Source organism: Pectinophora gossypiella, chromosome 11, assembly GCF_024362695.1.
Source record: "Pectinophora gossypiella chromosome 11, ilPecGoss1.1, whole genome shotgun sequence".
Taxonomy (NCBI): domain Eukaryota; kingdom Metazoa; phylum Arthropoda; class Insecta; order Lepidoptera; family Gelechiidae; genus Pectinophora; species Pectinophora gossypiella.
The window spans coordinates 972,674-993,159 of record NC_065414.1 but is presented as its reverse complement, the minus strand read 5'-3'; the positions used below and the strand labels follow the sequence as shown (position 1 = coordinate 993,159).

General features: G+C 38.3%; 1 protein-coding gene across 1 annotated transcript in view; it reads right to left on the bottom strand.

The window, feature by feature from the left end:
* LOC126370663 (chondroitin sulfate synthase 1) overlaps window positions 1-20,486 on the bottom strand; it is a 60,180-nt gene that overhangs the window by 5,583 nt on the left and 34,111 nt on the right. Inside the window, exon 2 of the mRNA XM_050015638.1 lies at window positions 2,538-2,678. Within this exon, the coding sequence (XP_049871595.1) occupies window positions 2,538-2,678 (141 nt within the window). The remainder of the gene's footprint in view (window positions 1-2,537; window positions 2,679-20,486) is intronic.

The following is a 20,486-nucleotide window of genomic DNA, read 5'->3' as shown; positions in this document are numbered from 1 at the left end:
AAAAATATTCATTCTTTACTATTTTTAAATTAAATTTTGTATTCATCGAACTTCTCTTATTGTCGGACGTGTTTGTAACCTTTATAATTTCTACTAAAACCGAATTATATACGAAGTGGCAAAACAATCAGCGTTTCCTTTAATACAGTTTGCGAGTGGTGAAATAATCAATCCACACACATTTAAACACCAGGTATGCTCAAAACTGACAGCTAGCATTTCAAGATTAGCCCAGCTGACGTCATCCGACCCTACGTTGCCATTTCGTAAAAACTAAATTACCCACCTAAACCCGCACCAATGAGTTAGTGCAGTTTTTTCTTTATAGATGGCGATACGGTTCTCCACCGTTACGTACGTATTACGTTGATCTAATAAAAATCTCAGTGAGGTGTGAGTACTTAGTTCATCTTGCGATGGCTGTACCTCTGACTACTCCAATTGAGATAGTCGTGAGCTTATGTTGTTATATTATTACTGGGATATCAAACAGTGACGGTGATAATAAGGTTAATTTAATTACCCATAACAGCCTCCGTGGTCTAGTGGTTAGAGCGTTAGGCTCACGATCTGGAGGTCCGGGTTCGATTCCCGATGGGGACATGTCGAAATCACTTTGTGAGACTGTCCTTTGTTTGGTAAGGACTTTTCAGGCTTGAATCACCTGATTGTGCCAAAAAGTAAGATGATTCCGTGCTTCGGAGGGCACGTTAAGCCGTTGGTCCCGGCTATTAGCTGTAAAAACACCTCCACCAACCCGCATTGGAGCAGCGTGGTGGAGTATGCTCCATATCCCCTCCGGTTGATTGAGGGGAGGCCTGTGCCCAGCAGTGGGACGTATATAGGCTGTTTATGTATGTAATTACCCATAAAAGCGAACTAGACACGGGTTGTTAGACGAAATAATCTCGCAGTAGGTAGGACCCTTCAAAGGCAGGAGATCAAAGGATGTATGCCAAGCAGTTATAGTGCTGTTTATGTCTGTAACAGGGTTGCCAGATCTCTTTATACATACCTAAACTCCTAAACTCACGCCCGTATGCCTTAACGGAGTTGGCAAAGCCATGCATCATAATAGAGGCCAAGGGACAGTGCTTCTATTTTGTTAGTTTTTTCTTTTATTGTTGAAAACATTTTACATAATGATACGATTGAATCGCATTGCTAAACCTTGCAGGTTTGTCTCAATGCAATATAGTAATGATTTGGAACGGCTAAAATGCAACATTGAAGAAATTAATCTAAAAAGCATTTTTCTATTTAACTTATTTATGAATTTTAATCAAGAAAACGTAATAATAAGTCAAACATTTATCACGTTTTTCTATGACGTCACAGTGTGATTTTTCATACAAATTCCATAGTAATTTCGTGTTTTGACATTTAGTAAAAAGTAACTGATTTGACTAGTAGGAAACTGGTGTATTAAGTACGTTGTGTAAATTATTCTGATTTCCAGAATATCAATAAGATAACCCGACATCACACAATCATTATCAACTCGAGAATATCGTTGCAAGCCACCACGAGATTACGTCCTGTTTAAAATAATGAACTTATCATCTGTGGCGACCCTAGCAAAATATTTAGGTGGTGCAAGACCTCACAGTGGCACCCCTCAGCCCCTAAAAATTTTTCGATCAGTTTACGGCCACCGAAATGTAACTGTTCAAATCTTTCACAAATGTTGTTTACCACCCGGTATGAGTTTTATGTGGCTGCAATCCTACCCGATGAAGTAAGTTTACGGCCAGGGTGGACCAGTCTTGGTTGACTTTAGGTTTAGCCTCCGGTTGATTGAGGGGAGGCCTACGCCCAGCAGTGGGACGTATATAGGCTGTCGATGTTTATGTATTCACTGTGAACTATTTGACAAATTGAACTGTAAATTTTACTAAATTTCAAATATGTTAGTGTGACAGGGTTCTACTCATGCATGTACTTATCACATGGCTAGTAAAGTAGTAACCTGTTGAGACAGCCCTATCGTAATCTACGTCATCAAACAATCACGTCCTGCGTTTGCGCAGAAACACAGCCGATGGTGTAAATGACCTTTACCTCAAATATGAACTGCTGTGTAAATAGCAACTCTGCTAAAAGCGTATCTGTTAGACTGGGGGCGAATAAATATTATCCTTTCCAACATGGTGGACTGTTATGGGTGATGGGTTGTTCATATATCACTATAAATGAAGCGCATTGTATATCCTAGGACGAACCTACTAACCTGGGACAAAAAGACATACTCTAAACACATATTTACCGGTTACGCCTAGAGTATGTCTTTTTGTTTTTGTCCCTCCCCGACCCGCACCAATTCATATCTGGCGCCGAGCCAGCAGGTTTACCTCAACCTACCCCTCCCCTGGATCTTACTATAGTTTAAATGCCCGTGTGCAGCTAAAGAGTAACGAAGACCGCGCGCAGAACTGTCTGTCTCGTTCGCACGCGGTAAGACAGCGCATCATATCAAAAAATATTTTTTTGTATGAAGTGTCCGAAGTGACAACTATTTTCATAATCTACCAACATACCTTGAAGTAAGTATGCATCCGGTACATCTGGCGGTGGTCTTTCACGGGGTGAAGAGTTATGGCGCGATGCACTTCTCTCTTTTTGAGGCGGCCAGTGTAGGCCAGGGCGCCGCTGCCGTTGTGGTGGAGGATAGTCTGCATCTGGAGATATAAAGACATATCTGGTGAGTTGGGTTGACCAAGAATCATTTAACATAACATAAGATCACGAGATATTCCAATGAGGCAGTCAGAGGAACGTCCATCGCAAGATGAACTAAGTACCCAGACCTCATCGAACTTTCAGTTAGACCAATGTGATAGGTGACCCATATCGCCGTCTTTAATGGTCGAGCCAAGTGTGTTGGTGATAAATTGATAACTAAACCAGGTCAAGTGCAGAAGACTACAGTGCAAAAGTCTGGAATTGATATTAATATAAAAAACAAAAATTATCATGAATTTTCCAATAAGAAATTCCACTTGAATAACTCAGAATCATAGTCTGAATCATCCCCCTCAGTATTTGCTACGATATGTAATGTAAGTTTGTAAATGTGGCGTCCAATATGGAAATAAATATTTTCTTTCTTTCTTTCTTTCTTTATATGTCACTAACACCCTGTATATACTATACACCTCTGGACTACGTTTATTGCAATATAAAATGCATGTCTCAACGCTACCAATAAATCATTTACGTCTAAAAAGCCTCTATTTCTGGTGAAACCGTCTTAGGTGTCAATTTTAGCAGTTACTCGCGACTTTGTCCGGCCTCGATATTAATTTATAGCTCTTATTTGGTTTTATCGTAAGATTAGCGATGGCGCAACATTTCATAACCTGTGGATATTTATAGGTACATACACAGACTGACAGCCATAATCCATCTTGGATTAGATAGGACGGAGGTGCAAGTCATCTGAAGACGAACACATTACATAAGGTCACGACTGTATTCTCAATGAGGAACCAAAGGAGGAGGCAAAGAAAACTCCACTCAAATCATGGTCCGAATCATCACCACCCTCAGTATTCGTTACGATGTAACTAACACCCTGTATATTTAAACCATCCTCTTGAATCACTCTATATCTTGGTGAAAACTGTGTGAAAATCCGTTAGGTAGTTTTTGAGTTAGACGCGAACAGACAGAGTGACGCGGCGGGGACTTTGTTTCATAATATTACTAAGTACTCTTCTTCTACAGTGTAAATTGTGAGGCGGATTACCAACCACATCAACCCTGGTGTCAGGGTTATTATTCAGCCGCCAAAGGCCCCTGACATGACTCATGTAACGACTACTTACTTACATCATGAACGGCTTAACCTGCCTTCCAAACCACAGATCATGTTACCTTCAAACAATCGCGTGATCAGCCTGCAATGTCCTAACCAAACCATGGCCTAGATATGTATGTCCCAAGGGAGATTCGAACCCGGATTTATACTGGTGAAATTTCACAGGATTATTTTTTGATACACGCCCATTTTTCTGCACAAATATGTTTACATTTACCTACTTTATGATAGCCTCATACTCGTGAGATAAGATTAGGAGGTGCATATGCGTATTTTAGTTGTCTATAGACACATTAACATAAAAATTCCGATTTATTTACCTACTTATAACATAACATAAGCTCGCGACTATATCCCAATCGGGGTAGTCAGAGGTACATCCATCGCAATTCGCAAGATAAACTAAGTACCCACATATTATTATATAAACAGCCTATATACGTCCCACTGCTGGACACAGGCCTCCCCTCAAATAACCGGAGTACCCACACCTCAACGAATGTTCTGCTAGACCAACGTGATAGGAAAGCTGTATCGCCGTCTATAATGATCGAGCCAACTGTGTTAGTGAAACTGCACTTAAGATAAATTAATAACTAAATCGGGTTGGACCCGCGCTCGCCGTTTGAGAAGCAATGTACCACAAGGCCACACTGACTGAGTAGAATCATTTATTTATTGAACAAACTTCTTACTTACTAGACTAACATTCATAGTGTAGGGCTCAGAGGTGAACTGCAGCGTCTACAGCGTAATGAAGGACTTTCCAGGCTGTGTTCCCCAAAAAACATATACATAAACCGCCTATATACGTCCCACTGCTGGGCACAGGCCTCCCCTCAATCAACCGGAGGGGGTATGGAGCATACTCCACCACGCTGCTCCACTGCGGGTTGGTGGAGGTGTTTTACGGCTAATAGCCGGGACCAACGGCTTAACGTGCCCTGCGAAGCACGGAATCATCTTACTTTTTCGGACAATCAGGTGATTCAAGCCTAAAAAGTCCTTACCAAACAAAGGACAGTCTCACAAAGTGATTTCGACAATGTCCCCATCGGGAATCGAACCCGGACCTCCAGATCGTGAGCCTAACGCTCTAACCACTAGACCACGGAGGCTGTTTATATTTGCAAAACACATATACCACCTTATAAATAAAAAATAAACCAAGGAATTGAATCCCATTATCATCATACAATTCTTAGCTGTCAAATACTTAAGCCCACGTTCATCCTAGGTTTATTTTTTATTTGTAAGGTGGATAGAGTGCGCTGTACAAAGCCTTAGTTTAACTTGACATATGCAGTTATTGGGTATAAATGATGACACTCGGGCACAACACATCTTCCACCCATTATTATTCTGATTAAAATAAAAAGAAGCAATATAGGTCCCCGCGCCACCTAATCATCTACCTACCTACACCTACGAAAAAAGTTTTTTTTATAACTAAAAACTTAACAAATTGAAAAAAAATTGCATAAAATAGAAAATGTTATATTATAATATTATTGTTATATTTGACCCAAACCAAACACGAAACAAATAGGTCGAAATAAATACATAAAATCTATAACGACTAAAATGTACAACGAATCCATTACCCCTGTTACCTAACTCCACATTGATAAGCTTGTGACACGTTTATTGATTTCTACAAATAAAATTGTAACTGTGTATCGAGTTGATAACAGCGTGTCATTTCAAAATACTCATTAAGATTAATTTTAATAATATATTTGATAACAACTGTTGCTAAAAGCACCAAAACGTTCAGTTTAAACTTGATTCAGTTTATCTTTTTAAATTATTATGTCAAGTAAATTGATTATTACATAGTTGACGTGAAACAAGTCAAAATGCAAGTGAATCGAAACGCGCGCGCACTTATAACAGAATGTATTGCAAACATGAATCATTGATTGATCATCCTCTATTTATTTTTTTATATTTTTGACGTGACTTATTGTAGATTTGCCGCAGATGGCATTAACTACTTGGCTCTCACCCGGTACAACGTTTAAGACAACAGGCCTGAGGGTGCCCAGTTGGGTGCGAATATTTATTTCAACAAAACCGTGAAGCGTGTATGCTAAGTTCATCTAGCGATCCTCATACTTTTATAACTAGATTTTTACGGAGACAACTGTCATCTTACCTTCCAACCACGGACACTTCATATAAACAACCTCGTGTTATACAGACACTACACAGATGCGCGTGTGACGTCTGAGGGTTGCCAATTACAATACCTAATTTAACCGTCATTACTTACTTCGGTAGGTAGTAGTACTACTTACGAAGATGCTTTTATTATAACAATAACTCAAGCAGTTGTTAAAAACGTTTAGATGTCTGGACTACATCTCGATAGCGACCTAGATTTTGTGTTTACGTTTAGACTCAAGATTGTAAATCAAACCCACGTCTCAATTTATTGGGTTTTACATGCGCCCATCTTAGGATGATCACGCACTAGACAAACGGGGGCGAAGAAGTCCCGATCGATTCAAGGCTGATTCGATCATATACGTAATATCGGTAAATACACTTAAAATAGCCTCCGTGGTCTAGTGGTTAGAGCGTAGGCTCACGATCTGGAGGTCCGGGTTCGATTCCCGATGGGGACATTGTCGACATGACTTTGTGAGACTGTCCTTTGTTTGGTAAGGAATTTTCAGGCTTGAATCACCTGATTGTCCGAAAAAGTAAGATTCCGTTTTTCGCAGGGCACGTTAAGCCGTTGGTCCCGGCTTTTAGCCGTAAAAACACCTCCACTAGCCCGCAGTGGAGCAGCATGGTGGAGTATGCTCCATACCCCCTCCGGTTGATTAAGGGGAGGCATGTGCCCAGCAGTGAGACGTATATAGGCTGTTTATTTTTATGTTATATGTGTTACACTTGTAAAATGGTAAAGTCAATATGTATTTATATGAATATAGGATGAAATATATACGATAATATGTATACAATAGGACTAGACAGAGGTAGGATAAAAAGTTATTTTTAATAAAAAAAAGGGATGCGTTTGTCAGTCTCATCAGATGGTAAGTACCTAAACGCTTACCTAGTTAATGCCTATTCACTTTAGTTTCGTGGAAGAGTGAGTAAGCAGAGAGAAAGCAGTGGGGCGAGGTATTATACAATCGGTTCGTGTGTACGCACGTGCACTATGATCGGCACAAATGCCGAACTGACCGGACCTCTCTCCCCTAGCTGCTCCTCCAGACATGTTGGACCTCGAGTATAACTAAAAAATAGTTCAACTGTTTTAAGACAGTAATTATAAAGTTAGTGATTATTTAGAAGATATGAATGCATGGGATTAACTGTCTGAGAACTGATATTAGGCAGCTAAATTACTCAATAGTATACCAATATTTTATGTTTATTTTTATTTTTTTAAAGAACGTCTAGGGCCCTGTGCCGAGGTTTTTCTTGCAGCTTCTTTTCCCCGGCTATACAGGTTGTGAGAAGCTGCAGTAGTTTTAGGCGGATGAGACGTTCGTTATGTAAAATTGACGATTCAAAGTGTAACTATGTTACCTACTGAATAAAGATATTTTTGAATTTGAATTTGAATATATGGGCGCGATCACCTTTAGATACCAGCTTAACGTAATATAATGGAATAGGTGTCAAGTGCCTTTAAATCAAAGACGTTTACGAGTAACTGCTTTATGTATGTACAAGTAATAGTGTAGTGGGAAGCAGGAATGGACATCGAATAGGCTATAGAATGATCCACACTGGCCATAATGCATTTTCTAGGAACCTACTTTCAAATAAATTATTTACGACTTTGAAGACAAGTACCTACCAACGTGAAAGTCGCCATTTAAATATGACATTGGCCCCGATTCCTGCAGACACCGTTTAATTTTATTTTAAGTTATATCCGTCATTTTCATATCCGTCGAAAAGGAAAGGGACGGATGATTCACAGCTCTTAATTTTAGGAAGAATGAGTAAATGAATGAATAACCCGGGCGAATCAAAAGGTATGTCGCTGGTATGCAATCCGTTTGACGTGCTGTCTACTTAACTGTGTCGGGTTATTGACTGATGTAAAATTTTTAGACGGTTGTTTTAGATTTGTGCTTAAAATTGACGTGTGTTCCATAAATTTTATGCTTGTCGATTACCCGTCCCTTTCGTTTTCGGCGGATAAGAAAATGACAGATATAACTTAAAATAAAATTAAGTAGATGGTGGTGCTAATTCCTGTAAATACCATCTAATTTTATTTTAAGTTATATCTGTCATTTTCTTATCCGCCGAAAAGGAAAGGGACGGGTAATTGACAAGCATAAAATTTATGGAACACACGTAAATTTTAAGCACAAATCTAAACCAACCGTCTAAAAATTTTACATCAGTCAATAATCCGACACATTCATTTACTCATTCTTCCTAAAATTAAGAGCTGTGAATCATCCGTCCCTTTCCTTTTCGACGGATATGAAAATGACGGATATAACTTAAAATTAGGCGGTGTTTGCAGGAATCGGGGCCGGTATTTACTTACAGGAATTAGCACCATTATTCTAGTAGCATTCCAATCCAATAGAGACCAGTTGGAATCTTCTGGAACAGTGTACCAAGGAGGGTTAAAACACCACATTGAATTAATTCATCTAAAAAAGCAATATTGCTGTTTGACATTTGTCGACATAGCACACTTATTTTTATATGCGTAAAATGCAATATTACTTTTTCAGGTGAATTGCTTCGATGTGGCTTTTTTAGACCCCCAATACGTTCCAGTGATGATTTTGATAATATAATGGATTTTATGTGATTACCAATACTTCAACGGTGAAGGAAAACATCGAGAAGAAACCCACATTCCAGAGAAATGCGTTTCGGAGGTATGTTACCTAACCAGTATTGGGCTGGTTTCCATTCGCGAGTTGGAAGGTCAGACAAGCAGTCGCTTCTGTAAAAAACCGGACCTGTCAATTCTTCATGTTAGATAATATCTATGTCTATCAGTCTCTGTTCATGCAGCGTAAAAATCTCATGCAAATGCATACAAATATACAATACTATCTCAATATTTCTCATCCCAACACTTATTTACATACCCACGATAAAAATCTTGCAAAAAATTGCATATACTTATATATATCGCTATCGTAGAACTTATGCTCATGATACGCATCATACAATGACGAAGCATCAATTGTCTTGAGTCATGGAAAGTGAAATCGTCACAGATTCGCGACAGACTGCGTTTGAGACTAGTTTTTACAGCTTCGAAGGCTGTGGCACGGAAGACAGCGGTTAGCGAGGAGCGGTAGTGTCAGCGGAGAGATACAATACGCATTCATTTGTTATCGTTGTAGAACACACCTATGTAATTCTTCTTCTATCGTGTGGGTTGTGAGGTAGATTACCAACGCCATCAACCCTGGTGTCAGGGTTATTGAGCCGCCAAAGGCCCCTGACATGGCTCATGTAACGGCTACTAACTTACATCAGTAAGTAATAACCGGTCTAACGGCTTAACGTGCCTTCCGACGCACGGATCATCTTTCTTTCGAACAATCAGATAATCAGCCTGTAATGTCCTATAACCAAACAAGGGATCAGAAAGTGATTTTCGTGATGTGTCCGCACCGGGATTTGAACCCGGGACCTCGGGATCGTGAGCCCAACGCTCAAACCGATGGACCATGGAGGCCGTTAATGTAATGTGCCGCCACAACACAATGAACACATGTAAGTATTTATATTTAAGCCGGTAACATATTATACTTATAATTATACTACAGACTTTAGATCGGAAGTACTTCTCTCTCACTCCATCGGAATACGTGACATGTCTTGCGAATAAATTGTATGTTTCGCGTTTTATATATAAACCAGCTATATTACGATGATGTAGAGTTACCTTCTTAGTTCTACTTGAAAGCCTAGATGGCGTTTTTTTTGAGAAGGGATGAAAGGCATATAACGAGGAAAGTTATAAGTATGAATGTGGATGAATATTGGGGTAGGGCAACGACCCAAGTGTGGATGGATTGTGTAAAGAAGGATATGTTTGTGAAAGGTGTGAGTACTGAGATGGCGACTGACAGAAATTAATGGAAGAGGAATACATGTTGTGCCGACTCATATCACAACTACCCTACCACACCCCCGCCACCCGCTGTTATTGTGACCCAACCTTTACTGATGCCATTGTGTGCAAATTTCATCCCTAGTTGCTAACCAGACGTCTGACATTTGGAATGACTTTCGCTTGAATAACTGTTTATGTTTTATGTTTCGATTGTTGTTAAAAAGGCCAGCGCTTTAGATATGGGTTGGTCCTGTGTGGACTTTTTTTTTCGCATATTTAAATACGACGAATATATTATATTTGATATTAATAGTTGAATACGGGCACTTAGCGGGGACATCTCCCTAGCATTATCCCGTTTCTCATAGGGTCCGCTTGACCTAACCTGACCTGAAGATTGGACAGGGCCTTGCGTGCCTGCCTGATTAAATAATAACATATAATTAGACTTGCCCGCACTATTACTTCAACCGTATATCCGTAATTGAAACAGTAGGTAACCAGAGACAGAGTAGGCAGGTACTTTCTAGATGTTTTCACATTACCTAGGTCACTAGACCGGTTCTAGACACCCACTGCCAAGGCTGCGCCATAAACCATAGCGGCCATAGACCATTTAGACGTAACACAGCACAGGCAAGTAAACCATCTTCATCTAACGGTATTGATGGGCCTTGTATTTGTTTACTACGGAATAAATTGGGAGGTTTTCTGGCCACGTCTTACCCTCAGCAATACAGCTTCCGGTGTGGTAATATTTTTACAGCCACTTACATAATACCGTGACCCGTACCCGAACCGTGTAATTCAAATTCAAATTCAAATTCAAAAATATCTTTATTCAGTAGGTAACATAGTTACACTTTGAATCGTCAATTTTACATAACGAACGTCTCATCCGCCTAAAACTACTGCAGCTTCTCACAACCTGTATAGCCGGGGAAAAGAAGCTGCAAGAAAAACCTCGGCACAGGGCCCTAGACGTTCTTTAAAAAAATAAAAATAAACATAAAATATTGGTATACAATTGAGTAATTTAGCTGCCTAATATCAGTTCTCAGACAGTTAATCCCATGCATTCATATCTTCTAAATAATCACTAACTTTATAATAACCTTTTTTGTAAAGTTTTTGTTTAACTACTGTCTTAAAACAGTTGAAAGGCAAATTCTGAATGTCAATGGGAATCTTATTGTAAAAACGTATACATTGCCCCTTAAAAGATTTAGTAATCTTATGTAATCGACTGACTTGTAAAGCAAGTTTATTTTTATTCCTGGTATTAACAATGTGCCGATCGCTATTTTTTGCAAATAATCCTATATGTTTTTTTACATATATTAGGTTTTCAAAGATATATTGTGATGCCAAAGTTAAAATATTAATTTCTTTAAATTTATTTCTAAGTGACATCTTGGGTCCCAATTTGTAAATCGCCCGAATGGCTCGCTTTTGCAGAACAAAAATGCTGTTCATATCTGCAGCATGACCCCACAGCAAGATGCCGTACGACATTAGACTGTGGAAGTAGGCAAAATAAACTAATCGCGCGGTTTCTACATCGGTTATTAAACGAATTTTTTTGACCGCGAATGCTGCTGAGCTGAGCCTTTTGGACAACTTATCAATATGAGGACTCCATTGCAACTTAGCGTCCAAAGTAATTCCCAAAAATACAGCAGTATCCGTGAGGTCCAATTCCTTATTTTTTACAATAATAGAATCGAGGGGCCTACTAACATTCGATAACGTAAAATAAACATATTTTGTTTTATTTTCATTAAGTAGCAGGTTGTTTACAGTAAACCAATCCACTACCTCTGAAATGGCGTTGTTTACATCGTCAAAGGAATCTTGTCGTCTCTTTACTTTAAAAAGTAAGGAGGTATCATCTGCAAACAGCACCACCTCATGTTTTACAAGACTAGGTAGGTCGTTTATGTAAACTAGGAATAGAAATGGACCTAGAATTGAGCCCTGCGGGACGCCTATAGTGACGTTAGATCCACACGATCTGCAGCCATGCACATCAACCCTCTGAACGCGGCCACTAAGGTATGACTCCAAAAGAGCGATGGCATTATCAGTTATTCCATAGTGACGAAGTTTCGCGATCAAGATATCATGACAAACGCAATCGAAGGCTTTGGAAAGGTCGCAAAAGACACCAATAGCATCTTTGGACTCCTCCCAAGCCTGAAAAACATGATTTATTAACTCAACACCAGCATCGGTTGTTGAGCGACCCTTTGTGAAACCAAATTGTTTATTAGACATTAAATTGTTTAAATTGAAATGTTGAAGTAATTGCAGTAATAAAATTTTTTCAAATATTTTACTAAGCGTGGGTAGTATAGATATTGGTCTAAAATTAGTAGGGTCAGAAGTACTACCAGCTTTAAACAATGGAATGACTTTACTGTGCTTCATTAAATCTGGAAACACACCATTGTCTACACATTTATTAAATATACATGATAGATAGGGAGCTATGCAATCAATCACGGAGTTAATGACTTTAACAGAGAGACCATGAAGATCTGCAGTCTTTTTGATTTCTAAAGATTTAAAAGCTCTTAAGACGTCCCTAGGACTCACGTGTGTAAATGTTAGTTTATCTACTTTGGACGTATCTATGTGCTCCCTTACAAGTGATTGAGCGAGTGCAGGAGATGACTTCAAGTCCTTGGTAGTCGAAAATGGAATGTCAGTAAAGAATTTTTCAAAAGCTTCAGCAACTTGCTTATCATTTGTGAGTAGTTTACCGTCAATTTGTAATTGATACTCGAGATCGCGTGCTTTGACTTTCCCAGTTTCGCTATTAATAACTTTCCAAGTCATTTTAATAATATCTGAGCTACCTTTAATTTTACTGCTAACAAACATTGCCTTCGCGGTAACGCAAACACGTTTGAAAACTTTTGAATACTGTTTTACATAGTCGTGAAAAGCTACGCTATGATTGTATGTTCTTTCTTCGTAAAGTTCATACAACCTGTTTCTACTCTTATAAATTCCTACCGTCGCCCAGTCACTAAAAATTGGTGTGTCTGCTTTCTTAATTGTTTTTGCCTTAAATACTTTATTAAATTCCGATTTTGTTAGATTAAATAGGGAGTTATATAACAAATTTGGGTCATCACAGTAAGGAAGTTCTGGTAGTTCTGTAGGGAAGTCAAGGAATTGGCATTTGATAGACTTTTAGTGTCCGTTGGTACCCGATGCAGAAATGAGACACGGATTCAATCACATACATACGTACATACATACATAAACTCACGCCCGTAATCCCTAATGGGGTGGGCAGAGCCACAAGTAATCAAAGACAACTTGCAGCCACTGTTGATACGATGTCGTAAGCTGGATATGATGAACTTTATGGTGATAAGGAATCAGCCTATCGCCCATAACATTAGTCCATCATGTTAGAGGACACAATCCCTCTGACGGACGGATTCAATCACGACACTATTTAATGTTTATATTACAAACAGCACTTATCAATACACGAGTAGTTGGCTACCACGAGTGGATGTTGACGCGAGAGCGATAGGACCTGTGTGCGTGACAGGGTAAGGAAGCCAAATGCAATATGTCCGCCGACCGGAAGGATTTCCGATCGGTGCGTCGTTTCGCTCCGCTATGTTGTAGGAAAATGCTACACCGACAAGAGCGTGGCTCTTAAATTGATGATGATGACATAATACCGTAATTTAATTTTTGATGTTCAAAAAGCGCTAACTGTATAAGCCAATTTTGAAGAATATATATTTTTTTAAATTGATTTAAAAATAAACTTACGTGTAAGTCCACTGCATCGTCATCACTAATTTAAGAGCCACGCTCTTGTCGGTGTAGCATTCTCCATGCCACTTTTTTGGCCCAAAATAGTCCACTGCATAAAGATCACAAAATATTTTAATGGGCAATGTATACGTTTTCACCAACCTTAGAACAGGTTTAACACAATAATTAAACAGAAACGGTTACAGATTATTTAGAAGATATGAATGCATGCGATTAACTGTCTGGGAACTAATATTAGCTAGCCACACTACTAAATTCTATAACAATATATTTTAGGAACATCCAGGGTCCTCTGTCGAGGTTTTTCTTGCAGCCTCTTTTCCCCGGCTATGCAGGTTACGATGAGCTGCAGTAGTTTTAAGCCTCCCTATTAGACATGATATAAATTTTATTTGAATAAAGAATTCTTACACGTAAACGACATGCATTTTCTATGCTCGTATCATTCCTATGTAAAGTACGCCTTAGTACCGTAATTTAACCTTATCTAAACACGGAGTTTAACAACTGGGAGACTACTGAAACTACCTATTATAGCTTCCTTACTGCCTATTTATTTAAATTACAATAATAGCGAGGCAAAAACTAGTGGGTTAAAAGCTCTCGCCATGTCATGGAAGCCAGCTGCAGAGGCTGGAAAAGACCGTGAGGAGTGGAAATTTATTATTCTAGCCTTACAATCCAACAGGGGATAAAATGATTAGAAGAAGAAGAAAAGAAATCGAGGAAACGATTCGAGAAAAGGTAGGTAGTGCCCTGCCCTTGCGCGTCGCTTTGCTCGTCTTCCTCGGCACCCTCAGGTCTGTTGTCTTTTTAGTACCGGGTCCCAGGCCCTCAGTGCTCTCCATTATTTATGAATTAGCGAATGTCATATGCGGCCCGGTCATGCGGCAAATCTACAACAAGTCACGTTAAAAAAATACAAGCATGTATCTACGTGACAAAATCATCACTTAATTAGTAGCGTAGCGTCTTGAGATAAGTGTGTCAGCGACTTCAAGATAAAAAACAACAAAATGCGTCTCACTCAAGGCTATTTATATTTAGCACGTAGTATTAAATGCGCTAATAGATGACTTTATGATTGAATTAGATAAGTAAACTATAAAGAAAAAAATGTGTAAAGAAAACGATTATTTACTTATAAAAAATGAAACAGGCAATAAAATCGATAAAATATATTTCGGACCATTTTTAGTACTCAAAGATTTAGGATGTAACGTAAAAATTTGGAAAAATGGTAAAGAAGAAATCGTACATAAAAATCGCACTAAACTATACAAAATGTAATTATAGACTAAGAATAGTTATAAGTAAAATAAAGATAATAATAAAATGTAATGAAATTGTAACCAATATAATCAAAGTACTTTAAGTTTTTTTTTAATATATTTAACGGCGAATTAAAGTATTGAAATTTAGTATGTAAACATGTAGTATGTTGCGTTATAAACATTATTTAATCAACAAACTTGAAAATGTTAGAATAAAGACTTTATTTTCCATTTATAATCAGATACGTATAGTAAAATAAAATAAAACTGTAATTTTATTTTATTTACCCCATCCGGGGAAGATGTAGTGTAGTAGTATATATATGTATTTATAAGTTATGTATGATGACTAAGATAGGTTCCATTAATAAAGGAGTCATGAGATGATACTCGGCTGTTTCACTCGTTCCAAACCTGACCTTATATTTTAGACAGAGATTTACGTTTCTTGCAATCTTGTAAAGTAGATTTAAAGTTTACTTTTAGTAGTACTTTACTTAGTTTGTATACGAAGTTAGGTCACGGAGGTCCGCGTTCGATTTCCAGAGGTCGCGTTGTCGAAAGACCATATGATCGAAGGAAAGACCTACGCCGAACAGGGGGAGTGGGCCGTATATAGGCTGTTAATGTTATGTTTAGTTGTGGCCGAAAATAATCATTCATAAAAACAAATTGTGACGGGGCGTGCCCGAGAAGTAACGTCAAAAAGTCAACGATTTTTGAGTCAGAGTGGAAATCAAACGTCATCGTCTCCCAAGGGGTAGGCAGAGATGTACAGTACACCACTTTATCGCGAGCTGCCTATAAAATCTGACTGTACTGATTACCCTGCAAAATATTTAAGCTATTTTGTTTATTTGTTTTTTATCGCACTGATGTTCAGTCATGAGCAATATAATGTACCCACTTTAGGATTCTGTCGCACTAACATATTTAACATTTAGTGAGTCTTACAGTTCAACTTATCAAAAAAGTTAATGTGACATGGTACCAAAGTGTATACATATTAATGCTCGTGACCATCCTCAGACGACGCCCTGACCCGAGGTTCGCGCCCAACTGGGCACCCTCGGGCCTGTCGTCTTAAGTGTTGTACCTACTGGGCAAGAGCCCTCAGCGCTCCCCATTTGACCGGCCAAGTAGTTAATGCCACTTGCGACAAATCAAAAATAAGTCATGTCAAAAAAAAGTTCACTAATGATTACTTAACGTCCACATCGTGACAAATTTTGACAAGTAAAATGACCTAAAAACGTCAATAAGCAAACAGTTATCTTGTAACTTTGTAACAATGCTCCGAATATTGCACTATTTATTTCAATTCAACCAATAAAAGTGCACGTTTGCATTCAATAACCGGCGTTTGACCTAGAAAACGCAAATTTCCGTGAAATTTACGAGTGTGGCCTAAATGCCTAGATTCGCTAAGATAGGTGTCTATTAAGAAATGATATATTGTTGTCTTTAAATTATTCTTAACAAGTGGGCACATACGAGGCAAAAAGGCAGATTAGGTGATCAAATGCTGGGATGGTTTGTCGTAAAATGCTTGCCTAACTCTCGAGAAAAATATCAATAAATTATGTTTGTAATATGGCATCATTTTGTATTTACGGTCCGCATGGTGTAGTGGCTAAGCGTTTGGTTCAAGATCCGGAGATCCCAAAAAGAACCATTTTGTGACCCCTAGTTTGGTTTGGTTTGGGAGAGGAAGGGGTAGATAACATTTATGAAACAAATAAAAGAGAAGGTGCAGGACGTGTCGTATCGGGAGGTGAAGGTTTTGGCGGGAAGAAGAGAGGAATGGCGATTACTCCACCGACAAGATCGCAGCTTTTAAATAGAGAGAGAGTTTGGTTACGATATTGCAGTTCACCAATAAAAGTCCTTAGAATGTTGGAGTTACCAGCAATGGTAACACCATGATGATGTCAAGATAGTTCATATAAGTAAAATGAGAATAGGTATTTTGTTTTCATACCTTGAGATCTTCTAACTCAACAATACCTGATTCCAATACATGAGGTCATTTCAAAAAAACCTCATTATCTTCTAGTCTATTTTCTTATCGCTTCTAAGTATACAGATCCAGTTACAAATAATATAATCATGATTGATCATACCTATATTTTAAAATGAAAAAAATATCGCTAATGAACTCATTACAATAAAACTCGTGTAGGTATTAAAATTAAGCTTTAAGGGTTATTAACATTTACATAAACCGTTGAGGTCATTAACCCTAATATGTTGAAGCACCAAGGTGACTTGAGGTAGGTATTTCGCAAAAGCTCGGACATGATCTGTCCACAATATTGTGAGTCTGAGCTTTTTTTTTTGACGTGACTTATTGTAGATTTGCCGCAGATGGCATTAACTACTTGGCCGGACAAATGGGGAGCGCTGAAGGCTCTCACCCGGTACAACGTTTAAGACAACAGGCCTGAGGGTGCCCAGTTGGGCGCGAACCTCGGCTCAGGGCGTCGGTCGTCTGAGAGGAAAAATATTTGAAAGAATTAATCGACCCTAGTGGGTCGATAGCGATAAGCGCTGAATGAGGAAAATCGTCGACCACGCCGGCGGGGTCGGTAGGTGAGTCTGAGCGAGAGCGTGGTGGTCGTGAGCTACTTACGAGCAAATGTGTTGAAAAATAATAGGAGTGCTCAAAATATTAGTATTATTATTCCTACTTAACACATACACCCTTCGCTCTAATACTTAGTTGTAAGTTTAATTTTAAGTTTCCTTTGGCAAACTATGCGCCAACATCACATGTACCCATTTTTATACGGTTTCCCAAAATACAGGCTCCGCGTAGTTTGGGAACCTCTGTTCATTCGGATATATTTTTAATATAAGTACCCATCCTGGGATTCCCTTAAAACGCATAAAATGGTTTTGTCATAATTTTAATTATCATAATCCTTTTCGCATAACGTTTTTAAGCATAATAGTACTTTCCCATAATAACATCTAAGAATACTGGTTTTTTAGGTATAAATTATTTTTGGACTAATATATTTTGGTATAAATTTGATTCGCATATAAATAGGTATCCATAATTCTGTTTTAGAATAATAGTGTTTTGTCATAATTTTTACAAGGCATAACGGTAGGTTAGGGTGCGGCGGGGGTGGCCCTTGGGCCACCCCTACGCCGCCAGCATGTTTATCTTACACACGAAAAGTATGCTGAATGATGACCAACAGCATGAAATAGAGTCAAAAAATATAGTCACAATCATGAACCAAATGCAGCCAAGGAAAAAGTAAGTTTCGGAAATGTTCAAAGTTGTGCCAAAACTTTTCTTATTCGGAGTATAGTTTTTATGCTTATAATAATTATGCTTATATATCATTATTGTCATTAAATATTATGCTTATAGTAGTTATGAGTTTCAAAATTATGCTTAAAAAGTTATGACAAATTAATACTATGCGTAACTAATAATAGGACAAGTAATGTTATGCCATGGTAAATTATTACATAAAAATTTATGCGTAAAAATAGAGAACCACCCATCCTATTTTATGTGCCTCATTGTATTGTTTTCTGGTAATAAAAATATATTTCTTTTTTTTCATTATTTGAGAGTCAAAAGGGCTCGAGTTGATGCAACCATTGCCACTGAGACTTAGCAAGATCTATTGTGACAAAGTCCCTAAATAAAAAAACCCTCCTCTAGACCGATCCGTTCGATGAGATCTAGGGGTTCCATTATATGGCCCCCCAGTGCTCGGTTTCTACTGTGTGTGAGAGCCTCACAGCTGCACAGCAATTTAATGGCGTCTCATCCTCCTTTAAACTGAATCTGCATAAAGGGGACTCGGTCAGCACCATTATTATGTAGGTGCTTGTTGAGTCGGCAAGGCCCCGTGAGGGAACTTATTAATATCCTTGCCCGCCCTTAGTGAGTGTAAGGAAGGTGTTAAGAATATAGGATACTAATTTAACATTGTTCTTTTAGAATAATATTGATATGTCCGCGCGCGCAAATATGCAAAACAGGTTAAAATGTTTTATCTTATCTTCAAACTCGTCATGTTATAAGGACGTGAGCAGATTAAGACGTATTGGGATTATGACGCCACTCTAGACTAGAAATTATATATACTTTGTATGAAAATATAATATATAAAATAATAGATTATAAGTATTATGAGATTTAGTAGATTAGGTATAGTTAGACATATTTATCTACCTATTTGTATAGATATTTAATTTACCCTTATATACATTCTGTTTTCTTTTTTATATATGATTATCTAATAGAAATAGTAAAGAGCTGCAAAAAAAGGTTTTATATGTAAAAAGTTTCTTTATTCTTCCTGTAATTATCGAGAAAATGTGTAGCTACTCGTTGATGTCTTTTGTATGGCAAGAAGAAAAGGAGTATTTGAAAAATATCACACTCATTACCCCTAATGGGGTGGATAACGAGAAAAATATCAGACGATAGCTTGCAGCCCCTTTTGTAACGAAGTCTGAGAGTCTGAAAGATGGATATCGTAGCCATGTGAAATTGAAAACCACGTAAATGCAATTGGAAAAATCATTTTCGAATGTGATTTTTGTTAACAAAACCTCGCAATAGACAAGCTAATCAAGGTAAATAATTGTTGTCTCAATTTTTACCTGGATTAAAATTAATTGAAAAAACTCGAGACTTTATTTTCTGTGATTTTCAAAAAATAAATACGGTTTCGTGGTTTTCACTATAAGGTGACGATATGATGAATGGACACATATTTCAATGTAAGATAAGCTGCAAAAGTCCAATCAGTTTCTTGCAAAGTAATAAATTAACTGGTTGCACTTAAGACCTCCTGGTTACATGTCGTTTCTGTAATAGACCAAAAACACCTACAAAAATAATATACATTTTAAAATTATGACAACTAATGGTTCATAATTTCACCGCTGTTTACAAATAATTCTCTGGGCCCAGTGACTGAACTTTTGCTCTTTGGCTGTACCTATATCTGTACCTTTACGGCCTTCGTAGTCGAGTGCATGGTTACCTAAACGGAGACAGGAACTAGACAAAGGGCAAGAGTGGCGTTTCCTCGCGTGTGGTCTGTCGTTATATGGTCCACGACCACAAGTGGGTGCTTCCTTGGATGTCGGAGACAACGGCAGCGGAAACGTTTACGCAATTTAGTCCACGGGAACTCACTTGACGTCTGATTTGAAAGTCAAAAGAAGGCAAGTAACATGTATACTGTTCAAAGACGAATTTATTCTTGCTCTTCCCGTTCCTTATACACCCTTTCCCGTCGACTCCTTTCTCGAATAATCTCGGATGAAACCTCCTTGACTATTCCAGTAAAGGAAGTCAAGGACGCTGCTATGCGCCAGAAAAGGATGCCGCTAAGAGAAAAAGAGAAAGGTGGATTTTTCTATGACGTTCGAGAACTCTCTGGTCGCGAAGTTTGTTTATGCGATGTGACGTTGTCAATCAGTCACAATACATAATTATGTAGGTAATCACGCCTGACTACTTAGAGAAGACCCCCGT